The 17,952-nt window shown below is 40.8% G+C and overlaps 1 protein-coding gene across 2 annotated transcripts in view; it reads left to right on the top strand.

The window, feature by feature from the left end:
- LOC117543130 (prickle-like protein 2) overlaps positions 1–17,952 on the top strand; it is a 39,684-nt gene that overhangs the window by 12,293 nt on the left and 9,439 nt on the right. For both annotated transcript variants that reach the window (XM_034211218.1, XM_034211217.1), the window contains exon 2: positions 13,600–13,784. In XM_034211218.1, coding sequence (XP_034067109.1) covers positions 13,653–13,784 — 132 coding nt within the window. In that variant the 5' untranslated portion in view covers positions 13,600–13,652. The remainder of the gene's footprint in view (positions 1–13,599; positions 13,785–17,952) is intronic.

Below are 17,952 nucleotides of genomic sequence, written 5' to 3'. Positions count from 1 at the left end.
GTTGCATTGTCATGGCGATCTATTTATGCCATTCTTGATTCAGCCACAGAGACAAGCCAGTGTTTGTGTCCGTGAACTTTTCTGCAGCATCTTTTAGCAGTGTGACTGAGGGCAGAGGCTTGATGAAAAAACAGGCTCTATTAGAGATAATGGTGGCGCCCACTGATCTACTGTATATGTAATCATACTCTTACCGGTAGCTGTCCAATATAATTTCCCTCCCAGCCTGTAATTCCAGTTTTCCAGTCATGGAGGTGCAGATTTGTTCCTCTGAATATTTGTCTGGCTGTGACTTGATCTATTGAGATCTGATTGATTTGTCCTATCTCATTGTCGGCCCTTTTTGTAACATCATTGTCAATTTATATGTTTTTGTTCGCTTTGGAACACTACGGCGTGAGTCATTACATCTCTATTGTTGATTGCGTCGCTGCACAAAAACGCTGGTTTTCAAAAAAGGGCTACAACAATGATGGAGGGTGTTAGATGAATCATGCCTTCTTTGGCTACTCTCTCTGCTCCTTTACATACTTTTACATTGTAACAAACTCTACAAAGTCAGTATTGGATTCCTTTGCTTTACACTGGTGGTTTTAGTAGCAAATAAATGTTGGTGGTGGACTTTCTGTTAGAGAACTCAGATTATTTCCCCCAGAGAAACACCACAGTGCACATTTGGGCTCTTCCCTGTGCTTCTGTTCACATCACAATAATGTATGAACTTGTGGTGGCACATTAATGTTTAAAATAACTCTCAGACCAGTTCAAACCTCTTGGGTCCATCTTCTGTTTGTTTTCAATTTGCCGGTATAGCACTCACGCTTCCCCGTCATGGTTCCATTGACAAAATGGCACAAGAACAGGAAGACTCATCTCCAGACTGAAAACAAAAACAACTTTTATATGCACAGCACTTACAGTATGACAAATGCATGAAGAGCAGTAAAATGCTTCCCATGAGGCAGCATCCGCATATTTGTCAGCCCTTCTGTGTTGGTCTTAAAAAAAAAATAAGATAAAAAAATTGCGGCAGGTTTGCTGCCATAAAAGAATGATTATAGGAAGACATTGAGATTCATAGCGTTATTTCTGTAGAGAGTGCTGATATTGTAAAATTCACACAGTGCTGTCACATTGACGCCAAGTTGTTATCAGTCATAGCTGCCAGAAAAGAAAAAGGCTTTCTCTACTTAGCCTGAAATAAATTACCTCTTCTATAATGTATCAATGTAGCAGTTAGTGGATCATGCAGCATGTGTGCCATTGTCATTGCTCAACTTATCCGGCAAGATGTAATTTAACTTGCCAACAAAACAAGAAAAACACACAATGCAGGGAGCATTTTTTTTTTAATGAACCAGAATTACATCAGCTTTTTTTGTTAAGGTTCCAGCGACAAATCCCTCTAGCGGCTTGAGTTATTATGACAAGAACAAAGGGAGGAGGTCAGGTGGCGTTATTTAAAAACCTTCTTTGTTTTGCCTCTTTGTTCTAAATTGGGTCATGTGTTCTAAAGGAGTATGAGGATGAAAGCAACAAAAAGTGACATTGTTTGGTTTCTTTGTGGAAGCCCTACATGTTACTAAAGGAGGACATTTGTATATTTTAAAATACACCTTGTTTTTGATTTTTACATAACTCAAAGGTTGCATAATAACCCTTATAGCCTAACTCTTCAAAACAGGTTGAACTGCAAGATAACCTAATGCTCTCATTCAACCATGAAAAACTCAGCATTGCCTTCCCAGAGAATCCATTTTAGCAATCTGGTGAGCCAACAAGCAATATATAGGGGTTAAAGCCCTTTTTCCTCAGCCCAGGCGACCCAGGGATGTGCCCGACCTATAACGCTACGCTGAGGCTTTCAGGGCTTTTACTGCTAAAGTGTTGTTGCATCACAGGAAAGTGGCTCAACTATATGTGTTCCTCTCTGCCATGATGTTACATGTGAAGAGACCAGTGGGAGGACGTGTAGAAATGCATAGCAACAGACTCTCCTGCTCTCCCTCTCTCACGCAAACTCACACGGGCACATTACCACACGTGCACATGCACACACAAGTAAACACACGCCTGCACAGATATAGCACACTTGAACCCCCCAACACAAGGCTCTGTGGAATAATAATGGGCCCATATTAGAGATTACACCCTCAGGCAAAGGATGTAAATGGCACCACACAACAGGAATTAGCTTCAGTTTGGGTATCACCAGGCGTCGAGGGAGTCCATGCACAGCTGCACTGATCGCACTGGTCATATGACTCGGGCTGGAAACTGGTGTGTGTGTGTGTGTGTGTGTGTGTGTGTGTGTGTGTGTGTGTGTGTGTGTGTGTGTGTGTGTGTGTGTGTGTGTGTGTGTGTGTGTGTGTGTGTGTGTGTGTGTGTGTGTGTGTGTGTGTGTGTGTGTGTGTGTGTGTGTGTGTGTGTGTGTGTGTGTGTGTGTGTGTGTGTGTGTGTGTGTGTGTGTGTGTGTGTGTGTGTGTGTGTGTGTGTGTGTGTGTGTGTGTGTGTGTGTTCAGGATCTCCCTTAGTGGCCTGTCATCATACCTGGTCACGCCTGTCTGTCATATCATTTGGTAAAATTCCCACAGAGATGGGGAGGCTGAACACAGTATCTGTTTCCCTGGCTGAGACGCAGGATGGTGCCCGTGCAGAGTGCAGATCTGCCTGTTGAAACCCTGCAATTCTATTTCAGGCCATCCCACACAGTGGGAGAGGAGCAGAAATGTGTCACCCTTTAATTACAGCTTTCCAGGTCCTTGTGAAACGTTGTACATCTGTAGGTAAGAGAGTATTACTTTGGATTTCAGGAACACACCTCCAGCAATTAGCACATCAGTGTGTGTGTGTGTGTGTGTGTGTGTGTGTGTGTGTGTGTGTGTGTGTGTGTGGTGTGTGTGTGTGTGTGTGTGTGTGTGTGTGTGTGTGTGTGTGTGTGTGTGTGTGTGTGTGTGTGTGTGTGTGTGTGTGTGTGTGTGTGTGTGTGTGTGTGTGTGTGTGTGTGTGTGTGTGTGTGTGTGTGTGTGTGTGTGTGTGTGTGTGTGTTTTAATTGGTTTGTTTTAATTGGTTTGTTTTAATCATTGTTGTTAATTTGCCCCACAGTTTTGTGATCTACAACTTCAGGATGTGAAAATAATGTCCTTCCAGTTATTGATGCGGCGTGAGTAATGCTGACAGCCAATTGGAGTGTGTGTTATGTTCCCAATTATATCACCAGCACTGTCACCCACTTTGAGCTTTTCTCAGTCTGTTCTGCAGGCTGAACTGCGTAGCTCTATTCCTATAGGGTCATCCCCCTTTCAATTAATTTCTTGTTAGTTCTGATCCAAATAAGCTGCGGTAAGAATTTAATCCTCATAACTGGATTATGAGCTGATTGGCGCTACATGAGAACTGTTTGTTATTGAAATGGGGTTACATCATTCTGGATTTGATGCCGTATTGACAGCCAATTACAACCAACCAATGTTAAAATCCGAATCTCGGTTTTCACAGAAAGAACGTTGATTCCTGGCTTTTATCCGTAGACGAGATCTGACAGCATTTTGCCTGTTTTCACGAGAGTCCTTGATGTCCTTAATGATTTTCCATGCAGACCTCAGAGAGCCATTGAACACACAAACACACACATACACCTCCCCTTCTGTGCGGATTAAGAAACAAAATGGAGGAATGAAGGACACTGAACTTGCCTGAAAGATTGTATTTTAAAATATATTGTTCGGTGAGAAGCAATCTGTCAACAAAATTGCTTATTTGTAGTCTTCTATTGTATCTTCCATCTCTATACACCAACTTTGTCATCTCCTGTATGTGTATTCCTGCATTTAGATTAACGAATAACATATTTCCTGTCAAGCCTCTCACTCAGTTGCCATGCTGTTATTTTCTCATTCATTACACGGTGTATATCTGGGGCAGGGGTTACTGTATTTACTCAACCAGCCTGACTCCATGGCGACCAGCTCCATGGCCATTATCCTGTATACAGGTTTTCCGCCACACTCGTTCCCGACCGAGTGAGATCATTCTCTCGTTATGAGAGAAAGGAATAGACACTGCTCGAAGTTTCAGGCTAGAGAGGTGTGTGTGTTTGGTGTATGTGTGACTATAACCATTTATTATTAATTCAGGGATCACTGTGAGATCATCTGGGGAGGGCGAAAAGGTCATGGGTTGACATTTGGAGCTGTTGTAAGTCCAGTAGGGAGCACAGCGTTAGTGGAGCAGTAGGTTACTGTTTCAACCCTGCCCACTGCCCTTTGTTGTGTCACTTCTGTGAAAACACATTCAAATGTTTGTCAAAGGACATCACATCGTTTTACCTCAAGATTTTTCACACTACATTTGTGTGTGTCGGCCCAGAACGTCGATCAAAACTGTACCTGCTGAGCGATTTGAAAGCCATTTGCATCAGGACACTGGTTGAGGTATAGAGGGTGATAACAGATTTCATCCATCTGCTGTCCTGTAAAATTGATTATATCAGTCGATTATGTTAGCGAGCAATGAGATGAGCCAACAAATTGGTTTCATAGTGCAGCACTTGTAGCCAACACAGAGGAAACAACTATCTGTTAATGAAAGAAATATTAACAAATAGATATCAAAACATATCAGTTCTATCAACGTCTTTGTTTTTGTAAAAGCAAAACTGTATTCTGATAAATATCACTTGAAAAAAAAGGGTTTTTAAAGCTGTGAGAGGCACTCGGATAATTACAACTCGAAGTGCTTTAAAAATGATTTGAGGAATATCAGTGGCACAAAAGGCTCAGTGTTAATCATATAAGAGGGAAAGAAAGGCAAGCACATCAAACTAGATAGATGTTTTTGTTTTGTTGGATGGATACGTGAATGAGGATAGGCAAAATATGGGAAACACGTGGTACAGTCCATTAGAGGGCAACAAAAACCTACACTTTTCAGTCTTTTTATGCTCCGATTGAGCTACACCATACTGAAGCCTGCTAAACCCACTGAAACATTAGTATTTCAATTTTTTCAATGACTGACCTTTATGTACTCTGTCGCATTATGTTACTTGCCTGCCACAATCCTCCCGGGGGCATATTGTTGAAGTGTTTGATGTTTTACACATTTTGCAAAGGGGGCCTGTGTGCAAACTAAACTACTACCACTTCTTTAACATTAGGAGCGTGTGTTTAACCACTACAAAACACACATAGAAACAGAGCGAGCAGCTAATGTATCTAGTAAGATTCTTCAAACCTCCCACTGTACACTGGCTTTAATATTGCATCAGATGTGCTGTCTATGAGGATGTTGAAAGCATTAAAAAGCTGCTGTAACGAATACAAAGGAGCGAGTAACAAATAATAGACTCTTATGCTTGTTGTTTTTCGTGAACATAGTAAATAGTTAACAGCATTCATGAATCCTGATCGACTGTGTTTGACACATTCCTGCAGCAGAGCCCACATCATGCGAAGGATGATTAATTACTGTGTGTTAGAATAATAATTCCACACAGTGTTTGTTTACAGTGAAATAATTGCCTACATACAGCGCTGAGATTAGCTGACAACCAAGAACCTGTTGAAACGATTAGTATCCTCCTTTGTTCGGCTTTTGTGTGTTAAAGAGGGCGCAGGAGGGAGTACATTCAATGTAAAACTCTTTACCAGGTTTTTTTTCTGATAGAAGCCTTTAATGTTTTTCGTTGATAAGAAATGCACATTAAAAGCCCACAGTATTAACTCAGAGTATAAGCTAATATATCCTTTTTTGTGTTTTATTTTAGGGGGTTATTGGAAAAATTGAAAACTATTCTATAAACCAGAGGATTTATTTAAATCCCTGCTGATTCGCTGTATGGTGGTAATAGATAAGGACATTGAAAGTCAGCTTTGCATTATATTTGCTGTCAGTTAAACACTGTAGATGTGATGGGTGATGCTCTCACCGTGAAGAGTTAATAGAGCCTTGGTCAGGCTCTGTGCTTCAGCCGAGCACCTCCTCTCATGTCAGCTTTTACATAAATAAGAGCTTTCTCTCTCCATCACTCCCTCTCTTTCTCTTTCTCTCATGCACACCCACACAGAGCCTGTCAGAGGCACATGAGGATGGGAGGAGGGAGGAGGGAGGTGGGTGAAGCATGACACGTGAAAAAGAAAAAGCGTTGCTCTTAACACTGCATACACAGCCCATCTATTGTTTCTGTTTCTCTCTCTCTCTCCTTCTGTTTCCAGATACCGTATGTGTTCAAGACTATTTTCTCACTATTGTGAGTTTTATACGCAGAGCCTCTTCTCTTTGTTCTCAAATTCACCCAATTACCCAATATCTTCTCTCCTCTGGCTCAGAGACGTTGATTAATCTCAGCTAATGTATGTGTAAATTAAGACACTGTTAATTGGATCTAACTGAAGGAGAAGCAAATTAAGAAAAAATGTGGGGATCACTTATGATCTTTAAAGCATGATATGCCTAGAGCTCAAATATTATATAACCCTGGTTTGTAATAAAAACAACACTAAAAATGCATGCTTCCCAACAAAGAGGGTTTTTTGAAAGAAAAACATATTAATGGTTTCTCTCTGCTTGTATTCTTATTGTTAAATCAATATGATCATATATTTATTCAGACACTCGTATGTTATTCAAGACTTTGCACCCCAATCTGTTGCCACGGCAACTTGCAGCATTTTTCCAACCATCCGTCGGCTGACTGCTGCCTCACCGAGGCTCAGGGAGTCCTCTAGTCTCTGTAGACCTGTTAAAACAGCAATCGTCACTGTCAAATCAAATAAGTAATATGTTTTTATCAAATACATTATAATAAAGTAAAATCTAAACTGCCTAGCTAAACACTTGATACTTGACTGTGATTATTTGAGAGGTGTCAAGTAGGCACAGATTCATTAATCACACTGACCTAAAAGCAAAGTACTCAGCAGCTAAAGAGACTAATTATAAATTCAGAAGTTTATTTTTTTTACATTCAAAGTGAAAACAGATCTCTTTATCAATTCCAAAGAAAAATCTAAATACTGTTTGACCTCTTTTATTTAATAGAAGTTATCACAGACACTTTGCTTTAGAAGTCACATTATTAGTTAAATGGAGATTACTTGTGTGTAGGTGTTTGGAGTGGAAACAGACACTTTTTTACTTTCCCTGCCTAAAGTGCCATCAACATATATTTTTAAAAGTTAGTTAGATTAATAAGAACTAGGAACGTTTATATCTAAAAGGTCATGCATTTGCCTCGTCACTATCAGGACTCCAACGGACTGAAGGCTATTTCAAAACTCCCTTTTGACAGAAATGGAGTATGGCACTGCAGTGAATCTGTCCAAAGCAGGCTGTCCTCTGATTGGCTGTACAACAAGGAGACTAGTGAAGGAGGCCACCAAGAGACCAACAATACAAGGACAAGCTCCACTGTACGCACAGCTAACCGGGGGCTTCACCAGCCGCTTTGTGCGAAAGTGACGAAGAGAAATCCACTCTCTCCCTTTGACACCAGGGGCCTGTTGTTCAGTCGATCAGTGCGACAACATTTTGAGAAAAAGTTTTTGCTTTTAGGTATCTGAGCCACAAGATGGATCTGATATCAACCAAGCTCATAAGGATTTCATTGTCATTTAAAGGAAAAATTGATTATAAGATGTTTGTAATGATTATTGACTACATTTCACCAAATGGCAAGGAGTGTGCAGCCTTTCAGTCTCCCTGGTGATTATTTGGAAACTGTATTGATCTGTTGGGAAGAGAACGAGCAATCTTGGTCCTGCAGGGCACATGATTGCCCACTTATGCTGTAGACCTTTACACACTATTAATTGCAGACCCTGATGCTTCCCCAAACCCATCACTGAAGTGGTTATCAAAATAACCATGATGAAGGCCCCTTGTTAACCTGCCACCCCCCACTTCATCCCTGAGTAGCAGAGAGAGTGCAGGGGTGGAGGGGTTGTATAGTTTAATATGTTAGTCTTGTGCCTGACTCATTGATCCTTTATCTGACTGGGGTGTGTGCTAGTGATAATCTGTGGCCCTGACCATGGCACTGGAACATCAGTAGCCTAAGTGTGTATTGATAAATCCATGGCACTGTCTGTGGTCCTGAAGTAGCAGAGAAAAAATCACAATGAAAAATCCTGTTGAGTCCTGCCTCTCTGTCAGTTTTATCCTGGATCTGTAATATTCATGTCCCCCTGATTTAAAATTACCATATTTCCATATCTCACATTCTGCTGAAGTGATTTAATGAAATCATTTAGCGATCTTTTTCAAGTGGTTTCTCCAGTAATCCTCCTTCTTTCTCTGTTAATACAATTATTTTAAAACTGTTTACATTAAATATTAGGCTATTAACACAAAAAAAGTCCTATGTGACTTACATTTAACCTTAAAGTAGGCAGTGCAGTCAGCAAAATCAACCATAAGAGTACAGATTAGTAAAGCTATGTTTACCAAAGCATGTTAATGTGGCTTGAATAAATAAGGGTTAACTTCCAGAAGAGTAAACAACGACAACAAAAAAGTAAAAAGCAAAACAAAATATAGACCACTTCTTCTCTCTAAAGCAAGAATTACCCGAAAGTATGCCTCCTCCAGGAAACAGAAGTTCACAAGTTGTCTCTCCTCTCTGCTCGTGTTGCTGGGGAAGAACAGAGGAGTGAGTTATGACTAACCAGTCGGCCTGGCGAGTGAGTATTACGTCAAAAAGTCACACACTCATCAGCAGCCTTCTGTACCAGCTCAATTCAGTCAAAAGTTAGGGTGTAAAGACGACTCATTAAATTGAAACAGTTTGACACTAAAGCTGTGTCTTTGTTTAACAATGCACAGAGAACATCTTAATAAGTGGGGTGTGAAGGGACCATTAATCGAGGCACTGGTGCACACAGGTACGCTGTCATCCCCTACATCTAACAATATGTGTGAAATGAATTTCTTCACAGTGGCTTTACTAATAGAGACACAGAGGGTTAGTCTATTTTACAACACAAGTAATTGGCTACTTTATTTTTAGCATGGCCGCTCATTCCCCATATTCCATATAATATCACACATCATTTTTAACCCAAAAAGATTGTAGTGAAGAAACCTTTTTCATGGCAGACATTTTGTCATAGCAGGTAAACAAAGGCATGACTATTGAGATTAATCATGGCTTTATTTCATTTAAGTGGCCCAGTTAGACATGTTACAGAGTCAGCATGCACAACAATGGCCTGCGCATCATTATTGTTATCCATTTCACTTAATAATATTAATAGCTTAGATTTATATAGCGCCTTTCATGGGACCCAAGGTCGCTTTACAAGGAAGAACAGGGCAAAACAAACATAACAAAACAAAAGGCAATCAGACAACCAGTCAGACAGACGAAAAACAACAAATAGATTAGGGGCCAAAGGCCTTGGTGAACAGATGGGACTTGAGGGCCCTTTTGAAGGCGTCAAGCGTGGGGATGTTGCGGATCTCCGCAGGGAGAGCGTTCCAGAGGGTGGGGGCTGCCACGCTGAAGGCTCTGTCCCCAAAGGTTCGCAGTTTGGTGCGGGGGGTGGTAAGCAGGCCAGAGTCTGAGGACCGCAGGTTCCGGGGTGGGGCATGTGGGTGAAGGATGTCCGATAGGTACTGGGGGGCATGGGCATGGAGGGACTTGTAGGTAAGGAGGAGGATTTTGAATGATATGCGGGACTTGACCGGCAACCAGTGGAGGTGGATGAGGGTGGGAGTGATGTGCTGCCATGGCTTGTGATTTCCTGCTATGACAAAGTAAATTAAAAACCTTTCCATCATCGATCTTAAACAGACGAACCTTATTTATTTAGCGGAATATTCTGACGTGTAAAATACAGTCTCTTTTATCTGGAGGCAGAAGATGAGATCCTCTCTGGGGTCAGAAGCAGATCCATGACAGGATTAGCCTAGCTTAGCACAAACCCTGGAAGCAGCAGGAAAACAATTCGCCTAACTCCCTCGAACAACATCTCCAAAGCTGTCATGTGCTAACATTGAATCTTGTGTATTCAACACTGATGAACATAGAAAACAAAACATTGTTGCATGAAGAGCAGTTTGCTTATACAGATTGGAGCCATTTTTCAACAGACAGCAGCTGTGCCTGTGAACACAAGAGCCTCTCATCGTGAGCTCTGTACACTTTTCTATATTTGAACAGAACCCAGTTGTTAGTTTGTGGCTAGCGTTTCACAAGATGTAAATAAGTTATAAATAAATATAGAACAGCTGGAAGTCAGATTTGTCATCTTTTGATGACGTCTATGTGTTTCTATTCTGGTATTACCAAATGGTGTATGAACAAATACACCAATTTTGTTGTTTGTTATCTTACTTTTCTTATTTTTGGGTGTCATTTGATGCTGGATTCCCAGATGAAGTTACATATAGGGATGAGTTCAGGGTTGATGGGTGGGTCAAAACATGACTTTCACCAAGAACACTTCTAACTGTGTCCCTTACTTCAGTGACTACTTGCTTATACTTACATCACATATGTTTTTTAGCAACTTAGTCATGGTATTGATTAAACATCAACATATAACATGTTAATTAGTAAGCTTTAGAGGAGCTTGTAGGCAAATGTTGTTACATATTACCCTTATCTTCAGCCTTAATGCTAAGCTAAGCTAACCGGCTGCTGACTGTAGTTTTAACATAAGGACATAAGTGTTATTAATCTTCTCATCTAACACAAAATATATTAATATTCCTTTGAATGTAATAATGCTAATGTGAAGTGAAATGTATCACTATAATAGCTATACAATTAAAAGGCTAGTGCCCCAGTAGATGGTAAGAAACAATATATTAATGCAGGAATGTAGTTTACATTTTAGTCAGCAGCTCACTGATGTGATTTCATTTAGCCAACTTAGGTCACGTTTTATCTGATGTCTAGCTGGCGCAACAGGCTGCAGGTTTCCCAGCAGGCCCTCTCTCCCTCAGCCTCTGTGCACTAATGAATAACAGCCTCGGGCCAGGCTACAGGCTGAATGTTACATACCTGTGATCCATCCTCACAAAGAAATCAGCAGCACCCATCTTAGAGAGATAAACAGTACTCAGATGGTGCTTGGATGGAGGCTGACTCACTGGCTCAGGCTGTGGAAATGTCTGCTGTTCCTTGGCTACTGCTTACGCTCTGTTTTTCTTGTGATTTTCTAATCTGCGGGAAATGATGTTGCTGTCTGAAACTGCTTGAAAAGACCTGTGTTGTGCAATTGTTTTGAATCGGAAATATCAGGGAACGTTCACACTTTCTCACCGACCACCATGCCGTGTTGTTTCTGTCAGTTAACTGCTATGACCTTGATACATGACCTGCAGAAACACATCATTTTTTTTTGCTGGCATCTCCACATTGATCAGATTGCATCTTCTCAGTAACAACATCAGCAAGCTTATTAAACACAATGGATTTTATACATTTCTGTACGTTTTTAACATTGTCAGAAACCTTCCACTTGACACTAATTGACTCTAATATCTCTCCCTTCATCAGCTTATAAATCAATAAGCCATGAAATGTAAACAGAACTCGTACTTGCTCTTGGTGCTGGATCATTAAATATACTCGTTGTCTGTCAAATTAGTTGCATTTAATTTTTGTATTTTGGTGTTGGAGGCGATACCTGCACCTGTTAATTATTCATGTGTCAGTAATGTGTGCAGCTGTTCTCTCAGACAGAAAGAAGGAGGAGGATAAGATTGATTTGAATCTCTAATCTATTCATTCAATAAAGGCAGTGAATGCACACAGCGGTCTCTGCAATATAGATACAATACCCTGGAACTACATAAGTAATTGTTTTTACAGATTTTTGTTGATTTAGGGCAGTGGTTCTCAAACTTTTTCTGTCAGGCCCCCCCTTTGGAGAAAAAAAAAAGTCGGGCCCCCCCAACACAAGTCAGGCTCAGTGGCGGCGCCAGATATTTATTTTGGGGGTGCTGTGGGGTAGCTTGACGTTTCATAGAGGGTGCTCAAACATTTAGGGTTTCCCATTAATGTACCGGTCGCTACAGTGGAATTTTCTAATGCAACAATCCCCACGCACATACACAGTGTGACAGTAACAATGAAGGCTTGAGGCATATAGGTGTAAGCAGGGGTAAAGTGCTATTTTTCTAGGTGGTGTGTGGACCTCACATAGGGGGGTCCGGGGGCAAGCTCCCCCGGGAAGATTTATTTTTAAATATTGAAGTTAAATGCATCAATCTGGTGCACTTTGAGAGCAACATGGAGAGATCTATGGATACCTCTCTCAACACCCATATGAAACAGAACTGTAAACAGATTTACTTTTTCTTTATGGATATTTTACAAATCACCCTTTTAAACGTTATTCTTGTTTTACTGTCATATAGTATTTTATACCTGGTTTTCATTTATTCTCTTATTTTTTTATAACTATAATGATCACTATAAACGTGTGCCTCGGAAATAATTGTTTACATTAATGGTGACCAAAACGTTTGAGACCCACTGAGATAACACTGAGAGAGTCCTTTAGTTCACTGAGCCTCTCAGTCTGACAGGAGAGGACTCTCCTCCACTTTGTTGTTGAAAAAATTCCTTATATCCGTTAGTGTAGCTCGCTAGCACCAGAAGCTAACAACAACGATCTCCGGTACCGGTGCGCTCTCTCTCTCGCTCGCGCACACAAAATGGCTTGTTCCACACACACACAGAGCCGAGCTTTAATGAAACACAGAGAACCAGACGTAATAGTACTGTACTGTATCATATTATTTTCGAATCAATAATTTTTCAATTTATGATTTTTTATTTTTTTTATCTTTTTTTTTTTTTATAGCCATTTTTCCTCCTGGTCTCTCGCGCCCCCCCTGGCATGCCTCTGCGCCCCCCACTTTGAGAACCACTGATTTAGGGATAGCATTGCAGACTGTCAGTCGGTCCATCGTTTTGGTCCAGATTAACATTTATTTAGGAAGATTGCCATGAAAGTTTGTAAAAATCCAAAATTATGATTTCCACAAACTTCTCCATTTCCATTTGACTCTAAGATGTTTACAGTTAGATATTAAATCAGGACATTTTGTACAAATATTTGTGGTCAACAGAGCTTTGATGATCTCCCAACTTTTCCTCCATCAGCAGGATGTATAACTATTTGTTGTCTGGTTTTTATAACCAGATAGCTGCATGACTAACAACATTCCCATCAGCCTCAGCTGTACTTTGTGTTAAATGCTACTCTGCATACACATACATTGCACTAAGATGAGTGTTAACCTGCTGACATTAACATTTACCTTAAAGCCTCCTGTGCCCAACTACAGCCCTAAAGCACCTTGAATGCATTGTATAGGTCTGAACAACTGATGTGTTTTTGGTTTTTAATATGCTATACAGGGAAGCATGTTTCACAGATATATTTTATTTAGCTCTGCTGCACCTAATGTTTATCCACAGGTGAATCTAAATCTGCACATGCCACATAGTCTGGAATTCTGATAAGAGGAAGACTTTGCTACCTCCCCATTTTGTTCTCTTTGTGCTCACTCTATACCCTGTTTTTATTTGAAGCCTTTTCTCCGACTCTTTCTCAGTGTCTCCTCTATTTCCTCAACAGGAATACCTGTGTCCACTGAAGCGGTGTGTGTAGAGGAGCATGTTGTGACAGCCATGTCTCTGGAGATGGAAAAGACCATCACCAAGCTGATGTACGACTTCCAGAGGAACTCCACCTCTGATGATGACTCTGGATGTGCACTGGAGGAATACGCCTGGGTCCCCCCCGGCCTCAGTCCTGAGCAGGTACACAATATATTTAACTTGCCCAGTAGACACCTCCCTCCCTGTCGCTCCTAAGTGCCGCATTAGCAAAGACATTTTTTTTCTCGGCATAGCCAGACCGTATCAAACTAAAGCAAATCTTTCAAAATGACTCCCTTGGAACATGAAGTATCTGTGGCATTTTCCAAAATGGAAAATTCACTGATCTGAAAACAAGACAATGTATCATTACTGTTTTTAAATCCCCTTTATGGTGTTTTATTTGTCGTAGTCCATTAGTGTTGAAGGGTGGAGAAGGGAAGGGCAGGGCCGACATACAAACCAATGAGACTCAGCTGTCAGGTGCTTCATGGAAGAATAACTGTAAGGACATTTTTCATCTGTCAGTGTTCAAGCTGACTCTGTGTAGGAACCATGCAAGATCACACTCAGCCAGAATGACAACCATGAGATCAATTGAGCACATTTTGTCGCACATTTTCATCTATCAAAATATGTAATCACATATCAATCAAAACGTTATATATTCAAAAACATAGGGTTATTTGGAGTCCTTCCCCCCCTAAACAAAAAAGCTAATTTCACATGATTTCTCACAAAACTATGAGAGGAAAATATCACTTTAGAACTGTTGCCATATTGTTATTTTCCCATTTAATCGATTTGGTATGCTTAGCATCGATTTCTTCTGTATTTTAGTGTATCCGTGCAAGCCTAAACCCAGAGGAATGGAAGCAATTTAAGTCAGTGAATGTTTGGCTGAATCTAATTGGAAATGTGTGGCAATGTGTTTATGCATCCAGGTCTCACAATTTCCTGTCTGGACTCATTTGCAGTTTAAATGCCTTTTTTAATTGCATGCATGACCAAGCTAATGTAATCAATTGTGCACATCAAGAGGACGATATTTCGTAATCTTTTTTTTTTTACATAAGATAAACACAGTTATGTGCAGCGTTATTGGCTTTAAACACCTCTGTCTTTATATAGTAAGGGCAGCATTCTTAGGGCTCTGTTAACAGATGACAGGCCGCCCTGATAACAGTCATTTTCTCCAGACAGCCATCTTGACGGGATGCTGAAAGAGGCTGCATTCTCTCTCATCCAACAGGGGATGCAGGCAATTGCAGCTGCCTGTTGCTTTTTCAATGCACTTAAACATAATGATTTTAAAGCCTGTCACTTCGGGTTTCCCCTCCGCACAATTTCATTAGTGTGACACAGACTTTAAAAGAAAAATAATTATCTCAAGCAGTGCTGTTCTTTGAGCTGTCAGAACATATTACATTTTGTGACATAAACATGCGTTTGTAACTGACATTACTTGACTGGACAATTTACTACTGACTCTCTAGGATCCATTTTCCAATACAAACTAAAATAGTTAAAGATAATATTTTATATTATTTGAATAATGTATTTATACATCTCAATTAAACTGAAAGTTAACATAAGTGTCAGGTTCAAGCAGAGCAGGGTGGAAACACATACAGGACACAAAAGTCAAAGTCAGAGATACCTTTAATGGCATGTGATTTAGATAAAGTCGGGCCTGGCAAAAACAATATGAACAGACCTCTTCCATAAATGACAAACAAGGATCTGATGGCAACTAATAGGAAACCAGAACTTAAATACATACAAGACTAATCACAAGGACAAGACAAGACACAGCTGGGGAGGGAAGGAAAAACACAAGGGCACCAGATGGACAGAATCAGGTAATTAAACAGAGTAATGACAGACATGACACGATGGGTGAACACTTTAAAAAATAAAACAGGAAATACAGACAGATGGTGACATCAAGAGCTGTAGAATACAATATTTGGTGATATAGGGCTTTCTATCATTTCAAACCGAGCTGAAACTATTTGTCAATTTACCAATACATCAATAAACATTAAACTAAGTAGCAAAAATGTGGATAGCTGATTAACCTTAAGTAATTTTCTAAGCACAAATTCACTTGATCTTTTCAATGAGGAATACTTTCTATTTTTGTTACTCTTCTACTTAAATACTTTTGGATTTTTGACTGTTGGCCAGTCATAAGCAGAATAAAGATGACACCTCGGACTCGAGAACATTTTTCATCTAACAAAACCAAAATTTAAAAATACAAAAATGTGTCAACACAGGGAGAGTAGCCCTATATAAGATTCACATGTTTGAAATTGAATAACAGTGATATACTTATCACTTAACTCTCATCTGTTTCCTTTCATTCGGAGCTCTTCTCAGTTGAAGAAGCAGATTCTGGAGAAGTCCCCCTCCTCAAATGGCAGTGACTGACTTGCAAACCCAGCATTTGTCTCACCCTCCAGAGTGTAGAGCAGGGATCACCAACTACATTTGTCCAAGGGCCAAAATTAATCCAAGAGACACTTACGGGGGCCAGCGATTTTTAGCCCAGAAATTTGAAGATGGTTATTCACGCTAACCAAGGATCACTTCTTCTTCAGGGCAGGGAAGGCTACTGTCCCGCAGCTGCTGCCTCTCTGTTGGGGGGGGGGGGGGGGTGCTAGCAGGGCCGTCCCTGGCCAACATGAGGTCCTCTGTTTCGCGAGCGTCAACGGGGGGGGGGGGGTTGAGGGCTGCTAGTAGAGCCTCGCAGCGGCGAAACCGTGCCACGCCACACTAATTGCGCCGCATAAGCGCATAGGTGCGCCGCATTTCCGGCTCAGTTGAGGCACCCTCCGCAAGGTGTAGGGAGAGACGGCCCTGGGTGCTAGTGGGGCACGCTTCATGTACTGTCAGCTCGCTGGAGCCTCGCAGCGGGGCTACTGTGGAGCGCATTTAGCAGACTCTTCACGCTAACCAAGGATCACTTATTCTTCAGGGCAGGGAATGCTATGCAGTACGCAGGCAACTGTCCTGCAGCTGCTGCCTCTCTGTTGGACTCCGGTACTGCACATTACTCACGAGACGTTGTAAAAAAAAAGAGTGGGGGGCAAACGCACTAACCACTCCGCCAACGCCACAGTCACCCACGCCGTGCGGGCCGGATATGGCCCGCGGGCCACCAGTTGATGGTCACTGGTGTAGAGTATAACATCAGAAACAGAATCAGGTTTCCTTTATTTGTCCCAGGAAGGGGAAATGTATAGTATACGTAGATAAAGGCAAGGCAAGGCAAGTTTATTTATATAGCACTTTTCTGTACGCGACAATTCAAAGTGCTTTACAAAACAAATTAAAAGACTTTTTAGGAATAAATACAGTAAAAACACATATATAATGGCATTTTACAACAGGCATTACAAAGCAAAGATAATAAAATAATAAAAAATAAACACCACAGGTATACAATACATGTAAAAGGCATACTGTAGTTTGAATATGATCATCTCAATTAAAAGCAGCGGCAAAGAGATATGTTTTTAGTCTCGATTTAAAAATAGTAAGCGTTTCTGCGGACGTGCATGATTTGGGTAGTTTGTGTCGGGCATAACAGCTAAATGCTGCCTCTCCATGTTTTGTTGTTACTCTCAGAACCGATAGCAGACCCGTCCCAGAAGACCTGAGGTACCTTGATGGCTCGTAATTATGTAGGAGTTCAACAATATACTTTTGGTCCTAAACCATGTAATGATTTAAAAACTAGCAATAGTACTTTAAAATCAATTATTTGGCCGACTGGAAGCCAATGTAGAGATTTCAGAACCGGACTGATGTGATCCACTGTTTTAGTGTTAGTGAGGACACGTGCAGCAGCGTTCTGAATCAGCTGCAGTTTTCTGATGGATTTTTTTGTCAGCCCTGTGAATACACTATTGCAGTAGTCGAGTCTAGTGAAAATAAAAGCATGGACAAGCTTTTCTAAGTCCTGTTGTGACATTAGTTTTGTAATCCTCTATATCAGTGGTTCTCAACCTTTTTACACCAAGTACCACCTGAGAAAATAGTTGGCTCTCCAAGTACCACCATATGACCAATGTTAAAATACAGTCTATGCACAGTTCATGCAGGACTCGGAGGCAAATGTATTCATAATAACATATATAGTCTATATATTCTTCAGGTGATAATAAGCAGACCTAATGACTGTTGTAATGTGGCTGTTGAAATTCAGGTCTGAGTCCATCACTACACCTAGATTTCTTGCTTTATTAGTGGTTTTGTAGTCTGCCCACTGAAGCTCTGCGATTACTTTTAATCGGTCCTTCTTTGCTCCAAAAAAAATTAT

This window comes from Gymnodraco acuticeps, unplaced genomic scaffold (genome assembly GCF_902827175.1).
Source record: "Gymnodraco acuticeps unplaced genomic scaffold, fGymAcu1.1, whole genome shotgun sequence".
NCBI lineage: Eukaryota > Metazoa > Chordata > Actinopteri > Perciformes > Bathydraconidae > Gymnodraco > Gymnodraco acuticeps.
This window is presented reverse-complemented; position numbering and strand designations above follow the sequence as displayed.